Source organism: Dendrobates tinctorius, unplaced genomic scaffold (assembly GCF_039654945.1).
Source record: "Dendrobates tinctorius isolate UK_male_01 unplaced genomic scaffold, ASM3965494v1 ptg000001l, whole genome shotgun sequence".
NCBI lineage: Eukaryota > Metazoa > Chordata > Amphibia > Anura > Dendrobatidae > Dendrobates > Dendrobates tinctorius.
The window spans coordinates 18,407,458-18,428,436 of NW_027361669.1; the positions used below are offsets into that span (position 1 = coordinate 18,407,458).

The 20,979-nt window shown below is 46.2% G+C and overlaps 1 protein-coding gene across 1 annotated transcript in view; it reads right to left on the bottom strand.

The window, feature by feature from the left end:
* Positions 1-20,047, bottom strand: part of LOC141086363 (exocyst complex component 1-like) — a 191,860-nt gene extending 171,813 nt beyond the window's left edge. Inside the window, exons 1-2 of the mRNA XM_073572363.1 lie at positions 19,915-20,047; positions 17,713-17,843 (exon numbers count right to left, since the gene is read on the bottom strand). Coding sequence (XP_073428464.1) covers positions 17,713-17,843; positions 19,915-20,047 — 264 coding nt within the window. The remainder of the gene's footprint in view (positions 1-17,712; positions 17,844-19,914) is intronic.
* Between the last annotated feature and the right edge of the window lie 932 nt (positions 20,048-20,979).

Here is a 20,979-nt window from a genome sequence, read left to right on the forward strand (position 1 = left end):
GGGAAAGGTATCGTCCCTGTCCATGGCTACTGGTCCACGCATCGGTGGTCAGGTGGACCTTGCTACTGACGGCATTTAGTAGCGCATTTTTAATTTTTCCCTCCACATGCTTTTGCAGGGCAGGGACAGCTTGCCTGCTGAAATAAAAGCTGCTGGGCACATTGTATTGTGGAACTGCCAATGACATAAAGTTCCGGAAGGTGTCAGTCTCCACCAGCCTGAATGACAGCATCTCAAGGGCCAGTAGTTTGGCAATGCCGGCATTCAGAGCCAGTGCTCGGGGATGGTTTGCCGAGTATGGCCGCTTTTTCTCCCATGCCTGTGCTACCGATTGCTGGTGAGTGGCCTGGGAGTGTGCTGATGACTGCGAACGTGGTTCAGTGGGTGGAATTTCACTTGGTCTCTGGACAACAGTGGCAGTGGTTCTTCCATGGCGTTCCAGTGAGGAAGCCGAACCAGCTGTGTGTGAGCTGGAGGAAGAGGCCCCAACACGAGCTGAAGAGGTGGTAGGTGCTGCTGAAGGTTGGCCTACATCTTCAGTGTGTCTGTGTAACTCCACCTCGTGCTTGGTATGCACATGTTTCCACATATTTGTGGTATTGAGGTTGGTCACATTTTTCCCTCGTTTCACTTTCTGATGACACAGCTTGCATTTGACAAAGCAAATGTCATCTGCAACTGTGTCAAAAAAAGACCACGCACTGCAAGTCCTGGGAGCGCCCGTTTTGTGTTTTGGAAGAGGATTGCTCCTCACGGGTGCCAAAGTGGAGGCTACAGGCAACCAAGTCTGCCCCCGCCCTCTCCCTCCTCTTTTGGCCGTTCGGGGAATCTCTTCCTCAGAGCTGCTCCCACCACCTTCCTGTGGCTGACGCCATGATGAGTCAAGGACCTCATCATCTCCACTCCCCTCTTCAAGCACCGGCTGGTCCTGGGTTGTCTCGCCAGCACCGTACGCACCAGAAATTGGCAACTGAGTCTCATCATCATCAGATGAGCACTGAGGTGTGCTGACAATAGGCACTGGCCCACCCGCCTCTTCAGATTCAGATGGGCAAAGCAGTTGCGCATCACTGCATACTCCCTCTTCTTCACGCTCTAGAATGCTGCTTGGCTGGCCACCTCTTTCCAAGCCAACAGATTCTGAGAACAGAAGTAAAGACTGAGATGGCTCCTGTCCAGGGCTCTCAGACTGCCTGGGCAATTTGGCAGGTGGTGAAGAGACAGATGGTTGCTCTTCAGTGCTCTGGCCTTGGGAGGATGCGGAAGTCATTGAAGTGGATGCGTTAGCTGCCATCCATCCGACAACGGCTTCAATTTGTTCGTCACGCAGCAGTGGGGTACGGCGAGGTCCTACAAAGCTGCGCATGAAGGACTGTTGCCTGGTAAAAGTGGGGGATGCCGGGTCACTGGTGGCCGCAGCAGACACCGAATCCCCACATCCTCTCCCTGCTGAATCCCCCCGTCCTCTCCCTGCTGAAACTCCACGGCCACGACCATGTGCCTTACTCCCTGCCTTCTTCATCTTGGTAGACTGATAAAGATAGGCAGAAAAGTAAAAAAGGGGTGGCTTAGTGTTCTTATTCCTGAACACCTGCTAACCAGTATAAGAAACACTAATTTGGCTAAGAGTGTGTGTACTACACTTTAATATGATCTAATGTGGCCTAGACAACTGTAAAGTGGAGTGTTTGGTGGACTTTATTTCCTTTTTTTTTGGGGGGGAAAGGAAAGGATGTGACCAAAGTTTGAAAGCTATAGTATCACAAACTTTTTGGAGCGATTACAATGCAGGAAGCTAACCTACAATGCAATTGATGAGGCTCCAAAAAATAGGGTGATACTAGCCTGGCTGGCCCTGAAGGGCACAAGCCAGCAAAAAGGCTCCTCTATCTAATCCTATATAGTGTTTGCAACCAACCAATGACAATGGATGCGGTTGGAAGCACACTAATATAGGAGCAAAAATCTGGCTAAATTAGCTGCAAAAAAAGGACTATGTATGAGGCAGTGACGCACGCTGAGCGGACTACAGCTAGCGGTGGCTGTAGAACACACTGCAACGTGAGCTGCACTCACACACAGAGAGACCTATCAGACAGCCAAAAACAGTGCAGAGAAATGGGCTATAGCACTGAAAGGCTGCTGAAAGGCTCCGCTGTCCACTCCTTTAGTGTTTGCAACCAACGTTTATGGATACGTATGGAAGCACACTATACAGGAGAAAAAAAAAGCAGCAATAAAAGAAAAATGTGTATGAGGCAGAGACACACGCTGGGCGGCCTACAAGCAGATGTGCCTGCAGGACACACTACACAGCGTGGGTCTGCACTCACACAGCCCTTGCAGACAGCTGTGAAAACAGCGCTGCTAGGGAAAAGCAAGCTACAGTGGTGGTTTATGTAGCCTGGGTTAAGCACTATATGTTTTGTGGAATCGCTATTTCTAACTGTCCCTCACAGTCTTCAACAGCAGCCTGTCCCTAACTGAATTCACAGCAGAGTGACCAGAAATGGCGGCTGCAGCGCTTTTTATAGTGCATCATGACATCATTTCAGCAGCCAATCACAGCCATGCCAGTAGTTAACATGCCTACATGCCTAACAGGATGTGCCCACACTTCTGAGGATCCCCATTGGCTGAATCAAATCGAGCGGGCTCCTAGCATTATAGGAACTTCCGATTCCGGTATTCGATATGAAAAAAGTATCGGAACTAAGTATCGGAATTCCGATACAGCTAATATCGGCCGATACCCGATACTTGCGGTATCGGAATGCTCAACACTACTCGTCACCAAGGACGTAGGAAAAACGTCAGCTACTGTATCCAGAAATCACCTGAAAGTGTGCCCAGTTCAGTTGCGCGAGAAAGATGGAACTCCAGATGTTCCTCGGCAAATGGAAGAGACTGAAACAAAGGTTTACACAATCTTAGGTTAATTTCCCCAGTCCTGGACACAAATCAACAATGCTGTAGTAGTAGTGCCAGTTTTAACTTTCTCACAGTTGACAATGCCAGAAACATCAGAGACATTGGATAGTCCTGAAGAAGAACAGTTAAACCTAGCTACGGATGTTTTACCTACTTCGGATTAAAAGGACTCGCCCCCTGCCAGCAGTGAGCTTGTCGTACCTCTGATAGGTTCAAACAGTCGCAGAATATCATCCAGTAATCCCGTATTTAGTAAATCCTACCATAGTACTGTCAGCAATGAGCCTGTCACACTTGAAGTAAATGTACAAGGTCACAGAAGGTCAGCAGGTGGCCCAGTATTGCGTAAATCCCAGCGTAGTACACAGGGACAGACCCCTTGTCACCATAAATTCAACTTATAGAGTACTTCCCTAGAGTTTGAAATTGAACATAAGTGAAAGTATGCTTTAATGTAACGTTGTTTAATATTGTTGAAAAGGTTTGCACCCACAGGGACTGATGTGAGACCCCGTAAATACTACGCTTAGTTGCCTACAAAGACTATTGTAAGAACTTATAAGCCTGACTGGAGTTGATTTCTTATGGGCATGTATGATCATAGGACTTTGTGGTGACCAGGATTAACCTGTGAATAGTTACACCCCTTAAAGTGCCTTTTCTTGCTGATCTTCAGTGCAATTCAGGAAATTTTGCACCAAAACCAAAAGTTTGCACTGTCAGGAGACCTCAAAAACCACCAGCATGGCCAAAGAGACTATGCAAATATGGTCTGTGTGCCCTGTAGCCATGCCCAGGGACGATACCTCAAACTAAAAGGTGGTTTGGGGCGGTGATCAACCAATGCACTGTTCAACTTTTTTATATAATGGCTTTATATTTTTTTTAATGCAAAATTTTTATTATGAACATGTTTTAATTGTTCATAACTTGCATTGTATGTCTTTACAGTCCGGGACTTACTTTGATTCACTAGGGGGAATGTGGCGCCCCTGCGGTCCAGCGGCCAAATATTATCACCTCCCTAACAGGTGGAGGTATCATGTCTGGAAGTAAAGAGAGCTCCCTACACTAAGTAAACCACGCATCCACACACAAGCTCTTTCCTGACCAGAAGGGGGAGCACAAGCCACTAGTTTGGAGGGTAACTGCCCCTTCTGGCTAGGGTGAAGGAGTAAGGAGAGGGCTGTGTGATGAAGGGAAGAGTAAGCAAATGGAGTTTCCAGGGGCTGGAGCAATGAAAGGCTCACTCTAGAATTACGAGTCCTGGGCTACCAGTGATTGCAAATCCTGGGAGCAGAATCTGGAGACTGGCGGGTCGCCCTCCCAGGGCTGTGGGGTACTCAGTACCGAGCCGGTCTCTCAGAGGGGATGGTCACAGCAGCGGTGACCCGGTCCATGGCCCTGGGCGCCCATTTAAAAGGCGTTGAGTTGGGAATAAAGTTTATAAGTGATTCGTGACGCCACCTGTGGTGTTCGGCAATGTAGATGTTAAGCCAATGCTGCAGACAGATCCTCTGGGACAGATGGGGTGGTGCAGCAATGATGTTGTAGCCCTCCACAGGTAGGGCTGTTGGTCCCAGGGCAGTGTAGGGGAATGTTTAGGAAGAGGGTGCAGTGTTTGGCACAGAGATGTAGCAGTGCTGAGGATGTTGCAGGAAGGAGGCAAGGACACAACAGGGTGCAGTTTCTTTATCTTTACTTGGCAAACACAGTCCAGGGTCCTGTTTACAGATGGCACAGGAGCAGGCTAGCCTGGAAGCAACTCAGGAATCTCTCTATCAGATGGGTTGTGTAGTCTCCTACCTAGCGCTGGCTTGAGGTACATGCAGTACAGTGTTACACTGAAGTTCCTCCTTCTTATTGTCTTTTAGAACTACCTCGTATGGCAGACAGCTGAAGCCCTCTATCTCTCTTGGCTCACCCATCGCTGTTGTGCCTCCGAGTCTTAGTTGGGAATAGAGCATTTACAGCTTCCTATTCCTCTGGTTTCTGTTGCAGGACCTTCAGTATCCATACAACCGTGGAGACCAGGCTCCAGATCATGCGCTTTCACTGGGAGGGAGCTCTATATCCTCAGCTCAACCTCCAGCTTCTCTCCACACGTCTACACATCTGGCCCTCCTCACACTAACTGACTATTTCCCCTCCTGGCCCTCAGAGCGCGCTCCTCCCCCAATCCTGGTTCAGAGCTCCCTCTGCTGGCCTGGAATGGGAACTGTGTTGCATGTAAATGATTAACTGCTAGAGATACCCTTCCTTGCTTCCAAGCATGACATCACCCTCCCTGGAGGAAGGCAATGCCATTGTGGCGACCATACTCCTGGGGGCACCACATTCCCCCCTAGTGCAAGTCAGCACTCCTGGGCTGATGAAAGAAAACATGAATAACATATAACCATGTAAACCGCATGAAGTTTACAAGATTTTGAAAAATGAAAAATGTACAAAAACCACAAGCTCCAAAAATAGTCCTATGATGATAAGTCCAAGCATCAATGTCCATGGTCCATTCCTGGGCAAATGGTGAACTATATACAAATTGGTGACCACACAAGTCCTGTGGTACAATGTCCATAAAACAAAACTGGCAAATTTAAAGGAAACTCTTACAGATTACCTGTAGGCTCAAACTTGAAAACAGTTACAGTACATATATACACAATTTCAACATTCACATAAACTTAGCTATATACGATATCTGATGGGTGGTATACCTTGTATAGTATGGGTAGACCTGCGTAACACTGGTGTGACTGGGGATCTTACTGGTTGTCTGGTGCTAACTACTGGTGTAGTGTGTAATGTACTGGATACACTACTGGTGGTTCTGCGTAGCACAGGAATACTAGATTGTCTGCGAACTTTTAGACTCACCATGGGTACAACAGATTCAACATTGGCAGGGCGAGGACTCTCTGGCTCCACTGGTGGTATGACATCTGCTACCTGAACTTCCTGATTCTCAGAGTTCTCTTGAGTCACTTCTTCTTGTACTACCAGTTGGGGAAATGTCAACACTGGCACCACTATGGAATCATTCACTTTAGTCCAATTTGCAGGGAATTCTCCAAGTATGGTGTTGACCTTTTCTTCTTCTATGGGTTGGATGTTATTTTGTTCTTCCATTCTGTCTCTTAACTGGTCAGGGCATAATTTAAAATGATCCCTTGATACTGCTGCTGAGGTTTCTCCTCCATCTTTACTAATAAGGCACACCTTGGTATTGTCAAAGTTTGAGGGTAGAATGGTATAGGGTTCAGCTTCCCATTGGTCATCCGATTTATGCATCCTCCTTTTCCTCTTGAGGACTTGTTCTCCTGGTGACAAAGGAACTGCAGAGGCATGCTGATTGTAGTTCCTCTCTTGTTTTGTCTTGCCTGAGCTAGACTCTTTTCCACACATTCTTGTACTCTTCTGTACTGTTGCTGTCTCTCTATATCCCAGTCAGCATCTGGTGATGTCACTTCAGGTGTCAGGACTCCCATGTCCAAATGAATACCAGGCCTCGCTCTCATTAGGTAGGCTGGAGTGCAGTTGGTGGAATTCACAGGAATGTGGTTGTAGAGGTCTACCAGATCTGGCAACTTTTCTGGCCACAGATTCCTCTCTTCTAAAGGCAAGGTCTTCAGCAGGTCGATCACCATCTGGTTCATCTTTTCACACATGCCATTGGTCTGTGGATGGTATGGTGTTGTCCGAATCTTCTTACAACCATACAAGTTACAGAATTCCTGGAACCCTTCTGCCTCAAAAGAGGGACTTTGATCTGTAAGCGCTCACTCAGGATATCCATGTGGTCTACAGAAGTGCTGTTGAAAGGCTCTGGCTGCTGTCCTGGCTGTTTGATCTTTGACAAGCACAACTACCAGGAATCTTGAGTAGTGGTCCACGATGGTAAGAGCATAGATGTAGCCTGAGCGGCTTGGGACCAGCTTCACATGGTCTAGGGCGACCAACTCAAGTGGCTGTTTGGTTATTATTGGCTGTAGAGGAGCTCTCTGGCTGCCTCGATCCTTTCTGCGCAGGTTACATTGTCCACACTCCCGGCAACACCTTTCAATGGCTTTCCTCATACCAGCCCGGTAGAATCTGTCCCGGAGCAATGCTTCCAACTTCTTCCATCCGAAGTGGCCAGCTCCATTGTGGTATGCTTCCAAGACCATTGATGCCTCTCTCCTTGGGACTACTACCTGCCAGACCAGCTCATGAGTGCAGGCATTGATACTCCTCCGACACAGTTTTCCTTCATAAATGAACAGCCGACCTCTTTCCTTCCACAACTGCTGGGTTTCTTCAGAAGCATTCGACTCTGGGCGTGAGTCAGCTTGTGACAGTAGCTCCTTCACCAGGCAGACTGCGGGGTCATTATCCTGAGTTTCTGCCCAGTCATGATGGGGCAATGGATTTAGGGTAACCTCTTTCAAGCCAGACCTTCTGTTTCTCACTCCTTGGGCACGTTGGGCTGCAATTGGCCCGTGGAAGGGAGGCAACTCTACTTCTTCAAGAGCCTCAGGGTCTTCTCCTGCATCTGGCAGATTAGGCATTCTGGACAGCACATCAGCATTGGCATTCTTGTGCCCTGCTCAGTACTGTTAGGCATCGGATTCCTGACTCTGCACAGCAGGAATCCAGAGCCAGACATCCGGCGGTCTCCAATTCTCCTCCGACCGCTCCGGGTGTTGCTCAGCAATCACGGCGAGCCAGGCGTACTGCTCAGACTCGCTCTGACAGCCTGGGTGTGGCTGCCACCTCTGGTGCAGCAATGGTAGCGCAACCTGCTCTGCAGGGAACTGCTCCAGAGGCTAAGTCCTCATGCCGTGCTACTGGGCATGCCCGCAAGGTGACCTCTCACTGGAGAGCAGGGGTCACATGTTCAGGTCCTGTGTCGGATGTGATTGGTCCTTTCCAGGGTACTGGAAGGTCCCGGAAGCACATGGCTATAAAAAGCCCGCATGGCGGCTCGGCCATGCGCTAGTGTAGCATATTATGCTGTGTGTGTATGGTGATGGATGCATGGACTGGTGTCTGACTTATTATGAAACCCCTTCCCTTGGATATTACGAATGGTGACTGTGTGTTGGGTTAGTCAGCTCCAGATTGTGGCAAGCTACACGCCACTGTGCTTTCCACGCCTACACTAGCGTCTGTCAGTGCCTGGTTTGCGGCGCCGACGCTTGAGGCTATAGTTGCCGCTACGCTGCATTAACAGCAGCTATTGGTGTTCGCGGCTGCGACGCCACACGCCGGCTCCTGTGACGTTAACAGGGCTAGCGGCGTTACATTTATGTATGCCAAGCGACTCTGTGTCTGAACAGAGCCGCTCCTAGCGTTCGGGTGACGTTAACCCGTGCGCACTACTTCTTCTTCTGGTGCATCTGCCATTGTCCAGCAGCGGTCTCGTCACCTACCGCACGGTGGACCCTGGGCGGCAAACGCACCTCCTATTACTTATATTTGGTGCGTTCCGCCGTCCCTAACAGTTACTTGATGGTAAACTCGTAGTTAGACAGCCGAGCCATCCATCGCTGCTTCAGTGCACCTAGTTTTGCAGTGTCCAAGTGAGTCAACGGGTTGTTGTCCGTGAAGATGGTAAACTTGGCTGAAGCTAGGTAATGCTTGAATCTTTCAGTCACAGCCCAGACTATGGCGAGGAACTCCAGCTTGAAGGAACTGTAGTTGTCAGGGTTCCTTTCAGTGGGACGAAGCTTCCTGCTGGTGTAGGAGATCACTCTTTCTTTGCCATTCTGTACCTGTGACATTACAGCTCCCAGTCCCACGTTGCTGGCATCAGTATACAACACAAAGGGATTGTCATAATCGGGGTAGGCCAGAACTTCATCTCCTGTGAGAGCCATCTTCAGTCGGGTGAAGCTCCTCTCCAACTCCTGAGTCCATTCAAATGTGGAATTCTTCTGTTTGGCTTTCTTAGACTGTCCCACCAGGAGATTTTGCATAGGAGTGGCTATTTCAGTGAAGCCCTTGATGAACCTTCGGTAGTAGCTTACCAACCCAAGAAATTGGCGTACTTCATGGAGGTTGCTGGGCTTCGGCCAGTCCCGGATGACTGTGACTTTGTCAGGATCTGGTGCCACACCTTCTGCACTCACTACATGACCGAGGTACTGTACCTTGGGCTTTGGGAGGAGGTATTTGGAAGGCTTCACCTTCAGGTCAATGTTGGACAAGGCTTCAAACACCTCAGCCAGGTGCTCCAGATGGTCTTCATAAGTCTTGGAGAAAATAACGACATCATCAAGGTACAACAGGACTGTCTCAAAGTTCATGTGTCCCAGGCAGCACTCCATCAGCCGTTGAAGTGTTCCTGGGGCGGTGCAGAGCCCGAATGGCATAAAGTTGAACTCACACAGACCCATTGGGGTGGTAAATGCTGTTTTCTCCTTGTCTGCCTCTGCCACGGGAACCTGCCAATACCCACTAGTGAGATCTAAGGTGGAAAAGTAGTTAGCAGTTTTAAGTGCAGCTAATGACTCTTCAATTCTGGGTAATGGGTAGGCATCTTTATGTGTAATGCTGTTAATTTTTCTGCAATCAACACACATTCTCATGGTACCATGCTTTTTCTTTACAAAAACTATTGGAGCTGCCCAGGGGCTACAACTGTCTCTGATCACCCCAGCTTCCTTCATCTCTCTCAACATACCTTTAGCACATTGGTATTGTGTTAGGGGTATAGGCCGGTACCTTTCTTTTATGGGTGGATGATCCCCAGTGGGGATATGGTGTTGAACCCCTTTTGCCTTCCCAAAATCTAGAGGGTGTTTACTAAATACCCGCTCATGTTCCTGGGTCACCCTGTAAACCCCATTTTTCTGGTATGAAGGTGTAGAGTCAGTCCCCACCTGCAGTTGCTGGCACCACTCCTCCAGCTGCTTGACAGAGCCATTGTCCTCCACCTGGTCGGATGAGACCAAGGGCTCTGCTGCCTGCATTGCATTGTTACTGACAGTGAGCAGCTTAGCAACTGTGGCATACCGAGGTATTGTGGCCTCCTCCTCCCCACAATTCAAAAGGCGTACAGGTACTCTCCCCTTACCTACATCAACTACCCCTCTGGCTGTCAGGACAGTGGGCCTGCTATCAGAGTATACTGGCTCCACCAATGCCTGGTAATCCTTCCCTCTGAGACCTATAGCTGCCCGACACCAAATCAACATTTCACATCTGGGGGGTATTGCAATGGGGAAAGCATCACTTACTCTGACGCTGCCTATTTCTCTGCCAGAGAGTTCTACCTGCTGTCTTTACATCAGGGCCTTGATCTCCTTCTGCAGGACTCACTGAAAACAGCAGTCTCAGCCACCTGTTGCAATAAGACAATAACCTCTGAAAGACAATTTTCAATTACATTTGTACCAAGAGTCATCGTGGGATTACATTCTTGTTGATCAATATCCACAACTATCAGACCTTGAGATTTTAACTCCACCCTCCCCAATTTAACAGTAATTTCTTTATATCCCACTTGCGGTAAAGACTGACCATTACTGGCAACTACTGTTAATTCATCACTGGGGCCACGGGTGAGTTCAGAGTCAGCCCATTACCGCTTGTAGAGGATACAGGGTATAGTGGTCACCTGGGAGCCAGTGTCCAGCAAAGCGTTCATGGGGATGCCGTCAATCACCACAGGAAGGATCAGTCTCCCCCCAACATACTTGGCTCGCCGGTTCCTAGGGCCTTGTGGTCCTACTCCTGGGGGTTGGCCCTCTGCCGCAGGGGTTGCAGGGGTTGCTCTTTTAAAGGACAGAATCTTGCAAGATGACCTGCCTTGTAGCAGCAACGACAGATGGGACGTCCGTCCTGGTCATAGCGGTCGTTGTTCCTCCCTCGGAGTGGAGGGGTTCTCCTCTTCCGGAGCCAGGGGACATCCTCTGGACTGGAAGCAAGCTGGATCTTCTCCTTGGAGGACACCTGCAGGGACTGCACGGTTTTAGTAAGTGCAGCCATACCCTTGGTCAACTCCTGGACCTGAAGACGCAGCTCTTCTGTTGGATCTTTAGCCAGAGTTTGTGCATCAGCCTCCACAGGGATGGAAGGGAAAGAAGTTGCTTCCTGGTGGTAGATGATTGCTGGGCGCCTAGGGGGCGCTGGACGGCTGACAGTTGGTTCCTGCAGTACCCGAATAGCCCTGTCCTTAAAATCAGCAAAGTCCAGGTCAGGGTTTTGTAGGGTTATGATGCGCAGCTGTGCTCTGTGGGTACTGGATAGGAGTCCTTCAATGAACTGCTCTTTTAACAGTTTGTCTTCCTCTTTCACACTGTCAGGATCAGTTTGCTTGATGGCTCACAGCGCCTCCTGCAGGTTAAGAGCATAGTCCCTTATACTGTCCTGCACTTTTTGCTTACGCCCAAAGAACCTCATCTTGATTTCAGCTGCAGTGCGGGTGTCAAAGGTGCTTTTTAGCTTGGCCAAAATCTTTTTAACAATCTCTTTGTCAGTGTCCTGCCAGGCTTTTACTTTTCTCAGTACTGCACCTGTTAGCTACCCAATCAGGATGTTCACCTTCTGGCTTTCAGATAGAGGATACACCTCAAACAAACTGCACAGTCTCTCTTTAAATTCACTCAGGGTATGGGACTCACCCGAGTACTGCGGGAGCCAGGCCGCTCCCGGTATGTAGGGCATAGACAGCGGCATTATGGGGACCGCTGCGGTGGGTGCTACCGGACCCGCAGCCGCGTTGGGCACTGCATCTTGCGGTGCTGAGGGGCTGGCGGGTGCATCCGCCGCTGTATCGGTACTTGCCTGAGACATTCTCCTTCCCCCCTAGTTAACGGTTGCCAGGCCCCGGGGTTGAGCGGCATACCGGCTATAGGCCTCAGCTCCTCCTCTTCTCGCGCACTGTCCTCTCTTCCCGCGCGGCACTTCACTTCTTCGCTCTCTTCGGCAGGCTCCGCCCACGAAGGCCTGCCCCTTTTTCTTCCTGCGCACGCCAATCAGCGGGATAATGGCGGCAATGGCGCCAATTTCGCACAGTCTATAGCACACAACAGTCTCTGGCACACAGGACCCGGGGATACCGGGCTCCGAAATCCTGTTCGTGACGCCAAAAATGGGTCGCCCTCCCAGGGCTGTGGGGTTGGGGATAAAGTTTATAAGTGATTCGTGATGCCACCTGTGGTGTTCGGCAATGTAGATGTTAAGCCGACGCTGCAGACAGATCCTCTGGGACAGATGGGGTGGTGCAGCAATGATGTTGTAGCCCTCCACAGGTAGGGCTGTTGGTCCCAGGGCAGTGTAGCGGAATGTTTAGGAAGAGGGTGCAGTGTTTGGAACAGAGATGTAGCAGTGCTGAGGATGTTGCAGGAAGAAGGCAAGGACACAACAGGGTGCAGTTTCCTTACCTTTACTTGGCAAACGCAGTCCAGGGTCCTGATTACAGATGACACAGGAGCAGGCTAGCCTGGAAGCAACTCAGGAATCTCTCTATCAGATGGGTTGTGTAGTCTCCTTCCTAGTGCTGGCTTGAGGTACATGCAGTACAGTGTTACACTGAAGTTCCTCCTTCTTATTGTCTCTTAGAACTACCTCATATGGCAGACAGCTGTAGCCCTCTATCTCTCTTGGCTCACCCGTCGCTGTTGTGCCTCCAAGTCTTAGTTGGGAATAGAGCATTTAAAGCTTCCTATTCCTCTGGTTTCTGTTGCAGGACCTTCAGTATCCATACAACCGTGGAGACCAGGCTCCAGATCATGCGCTTTCACTGGGAGGGAGCTCTCTATCCTCAGGTCAACCCCCAGCTTCTCTCCACACATCTACACACGTGGCCCTCCTCACACTAACTGACTATTTCCCCTCCTGGCCCTCAGAGCGCGCTCCTCCCCCAATCCTGGTTCAGAGCTCCCTCTGCTGGCCTGGAATGGGAACTGTGTTGCATGTAAATGATTAACTGCTAGAGAGACCATTCCTTGCTTCCAAGCATGACATCACACTCCCTGAAGGAAGGCAATGCCATTGTGGCGACCATACTCCTGGGGGCGCCACACTGGGGGATTGCAGGTCTTCTGGCAACCCCTTGCAGCACTAGAAGCAACACATTATAGAGGGTTCAGAGCTGGGGCCGAGAGAACAGCTTACAAAGAGCATGCATTGTATGCTGGCTGTAGCTGCTATAAAACACAAGCAGGGAGTGCGGATCAGCTCATAAGCTGTTGAATCTCCAAACAGACAGGCGCAGAACGGAAGGCTTATTCTACCCACTTAGTGGAGTGGCCTCGAGCTGCTTCCAGACAAGCCAGACCCCAGACCTGGTGACCAGGACCCCTGGATTCAACCTGCATTCATGATCAGTAAAGGTAAAGACTGAATTCCTTCACCTTCTTGCTTCTTTCTGCTGCACTGCTCACTACAACTTCCATCATTGCTCCAGGGGCATGCTCCTGCTGATGGGAGTGATCCATCTTGCTGCATTACCATCTATCCCCTGGGGACCCCACATACAGCACTGGCCATCCCTGGCCAGACACCTCAGCTGGCATCACAATAAAACCATAATCTATTTTCCCCTGTAAATACTTACTTATCTGATTACTTCTATACCTGGTAGCTTATTTTGCACCTTATTATTGTCACGGTCCTGTTAAGGTCGGCGTGCAGCCACCGCTGAGCAAAGACTCACCCACACTGCAGAGGGGCCCGGGGTCAGACACGGCCGGATAGTTCAAGGAAGCAGGACCTGGAGAAACCAAAGTCAGTGAGCAGTGAAGGACCTACGGTCATGTGACCACAGTAAAGTACCAGGGATAAGACAGAACGGAGAGTCGGGACCAAGCAGAGATCAAAACCAAACAGACATAGAAGGTACCAAGTAGAATCCAACAAGCAGTATCCGGAGAACAGACCGAGTCATACACAGAGTATCAGATAAACAAGAACACAGCACAAACACACTCAGGGGTCACCACACTATGCCAAGGGCGAAAGTATAACTGACGGGGATGGGAGCATCCTGAGGCTATAAGAAACTATCCCAGAACCAGGGAGAGGCCACAATCATAGCCCCAGATGTGCAGGTAAGCCTGCACTGGGATCACAACCTTTAACCCCAGAAATGCCAGTCATCAACACTGGTTCCAGACATTAACCCCACGTGTGCGAGTCAAACCCGCACTGAGATCATGACAACTATATAGTTTTGTCTCTGCAAGTAATCGAAGTTTATTTTTGCACAAGTATTGAACATTATCTAGCACTATGCACTTTAATGTTATTTATTTATTACCTTTGGATGTAGAGATAGCAAGCAATTTGATAGAGAATATATATGTAGACAATCTGTTGTCAGGAGCAATAAAGGTTTTTATATAGAGCCATAAGTTATATGGGCCTCTAAATAGAGCTGCAAGTGAACTTTTTTTTCCTTATTTATGTATCTATGCTTCATGAATGTTATATCGAATACCAAATTTGGCTGACATATAAGTCCAAAAGCACTGTTTGTAAAGAGAAATATATTGAATTATATGACATTAGTTAACATTCAAGAAAGCTTTGCTCCATACATAAGGTAGCCTTTTCTGAGGTACCCTATTTAAAAATAAAAAAAATAAAAATTTATATTTTTTCATATGTTCTGGATATTTATCCATTTGTTGAATATGCTTATGGCGTGAGTATATTAATTCCTGTGTTTTCAGGTCCATATATGTGTGTATTTATCCACTGAATCCTTTTTAAAAATTGTGTGTCAATATCTGTTAAATAAAAAACCCTTGAATTTTTACTTGGCATGTGCTTCAGTTCATTTGTAGGTAGTACACTACATTATAAAATTTACATAGTAGGAAACAGTAGATTTGTTCCAAAAAGGGGGCATTTGTTATGCATTTCCATTGTTTAGGTACATCTAGATAAGTTCCTTGGGGGGTAAAGTTTCCAAAATGGGGTTTCCACTGTTTAGGCACATCAGGGGCTCTCCAAACGCAACATGGTGTTCGATCTCAATTCCACCCAATTTTGGTTTGAAAAAGTCAAATGGCGCTCCTTCTCTTCCGAGCTCTGCCTTGCGCCTAAACAGTGGCTTTTCCCCATATATTGGGTATCGTCATATTCAGGACAAATTGCATTATAAATTTTGGGGTTCATTTTTTCCTGTTACCCTTTTGAAAATAAAAAAGATTTGTCTAATGTTACGTTTTAGTGAAAGAAAGTTAAATGTTCATTTTTTCTTTCACATTCCTGTGGAACAACTGAAGGGTTAGTAAACTTCTTGAATGTGGTTTTGATCAGCTTGAGGGGTGCAATTTTTAGAATGGTGTCTCTTTTGGGTATTTTCTGCCAAATAGACCCCCTAAAGTGACTTCAAATGTGAGGTGGTCCCTAAAAAAAGGTGAAAAGAACAGCTTTGCAAATTTTGCTGTTAAAATGAGAAATTGCTGGTCAAATTGTAACCCTTATAACTTCCTAACAAAAAAAAAAATTGTTTCAAAACTTGTGCTGATGTAAAGTAGACATGTGGGAAATGTTATTTATTAACTAGTTTGTGTGACACATTACTCTGATTTAAGGGCATGAAAATTCAAAGCCTGAAAATTGCAAAATATTCCAAATTTTTGCCAAATTTCCATTTTTTACACAAACGCAAGTTATATCAAAAATTTTTTAACAATAACATGAAGTACAATATGTCACAGAAAAAACAATCTTAGAATCACCAAGATCCGTTGAAGCATTCCAGAGCCATTACCTAATAAAGGGACAGTGGTCAGAATTATAAAAATTGGCCCTGTCATTAACATGCAAACGACCCTCGGGGGTAAAAGGGTTAATCAGTAATTTTTATCAGAGGCTTGTCAGAGCTTCATCTTTTTTTTCACTGATGAGAAAAAAAATAGTTTCTCCATCTTCTCCTATCCATCAGTCAATGAAAAGCAAAACAGCACATGGATGGCATCCAAGTGCTGTAACATTATATTTCACTGACCCATAGATTTGAAATGCCATACTTGATCCAACACTCAAGTCAATATTGGACATGTATCTGTAACTTGCACAGACCATTTGGTCCACAGTAAAAAATCTGACATGTGAACAGTCCCATAGATTGTCAATGGCTTGTCTTGAGTACAATGGGTCCCTACCTGCATATTGGTCAGATATCTGGGGTTCACATTCCATGTAATTGTGTCCCCCATCCTGGCTGTTTGTTGTAATAATCTCCCAGGTAAAACTGGGACTGGCATCAGCAGGCCGCCCCTTCTGCAGTACCTAGTCACGAACACACCCTCTGTGACCACAATCATTACGCCCATGGTCATAGATACGAGTTCTGTGAAAAAAACGGATCTCATTCGTACATGAAAGACTGTCATCTGAATGAACCCTTACTTGCAGCCTGTCTGATGTGGGTATTTTTAGCGCCAGTTACCACTCTAAATTTGAAAAATGATATTTAACACTATTGATAAATCTTATAACAATAATTGGAAAATGTTAATTTATTTTGGGTAAATATTTTTGCTACATTTCAGCACCTAAAAGTTGGATATTATATTATAATAATTATAGAGACTACTATAATATTACTATATAATATATTACAATAGTATTAAAGGGAACCTGTCACCCCCCCAGGGCATTTTTAAGTAAAAGAGCTACCTTCAGCAGCACTAAGGCTGCATTCTGTGAAGGTGGCTCTTATGTTTCTGATCTCTAGTAACACTGAAACATTGACTTTTATAAAGTGCACGCCATACCTGTATTGAGTCCCCGAGGTATGGCATCTCTCCCTTTGTCAGCCGCCTCTCAGCCATCCATCATCGCCCTCATTTGTCTTTGCACCGATTCCTGTGTTGCTGTTACATGGCCGGCGCCTGCGCTGTGCCAACAGTTCTCGGGCATGCGCAGTGAGCGCTGCCCGGGAACTGACATCAGGCTATCGCGCCTGCGTGTTGTGGAGGCCCAGATCCCGCCCAGCAGTGTGTTAAGATGCATTCACACTGCAGAGCTGGGAATCTGGCGCCTGCGCAGTGAGCATCTATATCTGCTCCTGCTCTCATCTCCCTCCTCCTCTTTCTCTTTCCTCCCTCAGCAGCGTCTGATGAGCTGACCTGCCAGTGAACTGCGTGTGGGAAGCTCAGAAGGAAACAGAAAGAGGAGGAGGGAGATGGGGGCAGGAGCAGATATAGTTGCTCACTGCGCAGGCGCCAGAATTCCAACCCCGCAGTGTGAAAACATCATAACACACTGCGGGGCAGGATTTGGGGCCTCCATAACATGCAGGTACGATAGCCTGATGTCAGTTCCCGGGCAGCATGCACTGCGCATGCTCAAGAACTGTTGGCACAGCGCAGGCACCGGCCATCTAACAGCAACACAGGAGGCGTGCCAAAGATGAAAGAGGGGGATGATGGATGGCTGGGAGGCGGCTGACAAAGGGGGAGATGCCATACCTCTGGGGCTCAATACAGATATGAACCATAAGAGCCACCTTCACAGAATGCAGCCTTAGTGCTGCTGATGGTGGCTCTTTTACTTAAAAACACCCTGGGGGGGTGACAAGTTCACTTTAAAAAGGACTATAAAATCCTGGGTTTATAAGCACTTAATGATCAATGCCAGAAAACCTTTGGGATATAGTGTAGCGTATCTTCTGTATCTAGTAGTAGTACATTAAGCAAGTTCACAAAACTGCGAAAGTAAATCTATGTAGTGACTGTTGACGGCTATCTGCCTCGAGGTCTAGGAGGAATTGCTAAATAGGAAATTCTGTTACCATATTGATCTAGTGACCCTTAGTATGACATTGAAGTTATTTACCTGTGAATGATCTATTCCATCTATAAGTTTTAGATCCTTTAGAAGCCACATCTGATTTGATTCACATTTTAAGAGCATTTTCTCTTCCTTTACAGTTAACAAAGTAATGTGGACATCATTCATAGAAGATACTGTAATTACAAATAGTTTGTCAGCACTATTTTCATATGAGGATTATGACACGTCAGATATAAATCATTCATCCAGCTAGCAAATAATACATCTATATAACAATACCAACATTTATGGTAATGCCAAAATTCCATTATTGTAATAAGAGTAGTAATACATTTTTGTTGAAATTATACTATTTAAGGGGATGGTCCAAAAATAACATTGATTTTAATCCTAAATGTCTGTATTTTAATTTAATATTATAATAGCTTTTCTAATATACCCTCTTCTACCCTATCTGTTTTTTTACCTACTTCTTATTTGATGACAATTCATTTGAGAATCTCAAATGAGACTTCATCAGGTGGCAGAGGCTGCATTCACTGTCCCCACCCTGAAACAAAGCGTCATCAGTGTCGTCCGTTTCAGGGTCTTGGTTAGTCCCTGCTCCACTGAGCTTGCATTAGTTGTCAATTCCAACATATGCTCAATACACGCTCCAATGCCGTCTCTAATGAGAAGTGACAAGCTGGCAAGAGAGCGCACTGTCAGTGTGCATTGTGAATCGAGAACACGATGAGCAGGAAAAGCAGGGACCAGTTCTGCCCCCCCTAATTAAAGTCACTTTCAGGGGTGGGGCTTCTCAGCGTTTCCTGCTTTCCTGGTTACCTCCTTTCAATGTGAACTGACAGTGCTCTCTCTTGGTGACTTTCATTAAAGCCAGTGAGGGTGCGCACTGTCACTGTGCTTTGAAAGTTTAATCACACAGTGACAATTGAGCTTGTACTGAGCATGTGTTGGAATTGACAACTGATGCATGCTCAGTATAGCAGGGATTAGTCAAGCCACTGAAACGTACCTCACTAATGATGATTCATTTCAAACTGGGGACAGAGGCTGCAGCAGTGAATGCAGTTTCCCCGATGAAGATGATTCATTTCACTATCCCAGAATGCCCTGGGGAATTTCAAATGAAATGTCATCAAACAAGAAGTAGGTGAAAAAAGAAAGCTGCTAGATAGAGTAGAAAGGGATTAGGACAGACTTTTTAATTAAAGTATAATAGAGAAGCTATTGGATTGTTGCATTAACTAGACCACCCCTTTAATCACAATTTTTTTCAGTGGCCTATTGTATTTACATACATTGCTGTTTAGGTTATCAACCTTTACGTCAAAAAAAGGTTTTACAAAATGGATTCAATTTACAGTAAAACCCAGGTGTGCATTATTTTAGTGTAAAACATTAACAGTTTGAACCATAGGAGAGTACACAGAAAATTAGAGGAAAGAGGAGGAAATATGCATTAACTTCAAACCTGGGTAACCCCAATGTGGACAGTCACTTTCCCTGCAGTCAGTGCGTTCCGAAATCAGTTGAGTTTTTTCTTATACAAGTTCTATGATTTCCACTGATAGAACTCCTAGCCCTTATAGTTTATATGGCTGATCACATGGCTAAGCTTTTTTTGAGAATTGAGTGGTTTGCAAAAGAAAAAAAAATAAGACTTGTCCAATTTTGATCCTACGAATAAAACTCTTTATTGCAAATCTATAGATCTTTCAGAAACTCTGTCAGCACTTTGTGAGAAACATGGATTTCATCATTGTTGCATCGTAGTGCTGTGTGATTTTCAGGTTGTTTGTTGGGAAACTAATCTCATAAGCAAAAAAAAAAACTGATGAAAATCTCATGTAAGATCTGATTATACTGATGAGAATTTGCTGTCAGGAAAGGATACTGACACTGTCCAGGGCTGGAGCCCAGCATTACAGTTCAGCAGCACCAAGGGGGTATACATGGAAGCAAAATAATATTAATAAATGTATTATTATGCTAGAAACCCTATAATTTACTGTAAAACATATTCACAGCCATAAAGGACATTTGGTATAACAATGATCTAAGGATGTCCCTTTAACCCCAACCTTTAGAGTCAATTTACACTTAGAAATAAACTGAACAAGTTCATATTGAACCTGTAAACCTAAAATGTCTTTAACTGAAATCCCAAGTAAGATTATACCTTAAAACTAAACATTAATTACATATGTTGATCTTAGAAAAAACAGAAGCAGAAATGCTTACCTGACACACAAAGATAATTCCCCGCATCCTCCCTATTTATCTTTGCCAGTGGCAGGATATGGATAAGTTTATCTCCTTTTTTCCGGAAGACTTCCCTCTGCAGGTTACTTTTGAGGACAGATATTAATGTCATGATGCAGGTGAAATGATAAAAAGAATATAAGCTCAGTGCTTATGTTGAGATGCATTGTGTGTAATATAACATGCTCTTATAGCTCTTAATATTAACAATGGTCGAATCAATATTTTCCATACCACCAGATCAATGCTCTGTCAATTCAATGAAGCTAAAGATGTATTATGCTAGTAATTAGGAATGGAAACCATAGAAGTAAAGTTGTCAGGATAAGGAAGTATGAATATCACCTTTGCTGAGTATACTGTATATTCTTATGGGTGATGTCATCCTTATCCAGAGAACCAGAGAAGAAAGTATAAAAACAAAAATTGCAATCAGTAAAGGACACAGTTTTCACTTCATCGAGAGAGTAGTACACATCACTACTTCATAATACACTGCCCTTCACCTCTCAAAACAAACCTATTTCAACACCCTCATCACCTCACTATCCAATAACCCTAAACGTCTCTTTGACATTTAGGTCCAGGGTAGAGAGTAAATGGATATTTGAATTTGATACCCTGATTCCACATGGTCTAAATAGTGAGATTGAACTGTTTGCTTTTAATGTGTGACAGAGCGATATGTTCCTGCAGGCTATATAAGGGCCATTTCCATTCCCTGGGGCCATCCCTGAAGAAGGAATCCAAGAATTCCGAAACGCGTAGGAAAGGAAGCCGTTTCTGGCCCCCACAGCACTCCTTAGCGCTTCTTTGCCTGTCACGTGACACAACACGTGATTGTGACGTCACACAAGGTCCTGCAGCGTTTTTGGACCTTGCAGGCCTGCTCTTGAACGTGGCGTCTGTAACTCATACAATCTGCCACCACTCATCTCTAGTTGCACGCTAGTCACGGGCCAGGACAGCGGTATGCATGGAGATTGAACTTTTTTTCATCTGAGACAACAGCCACCATTAGAACATCTTTGGAAAGGACCCTTC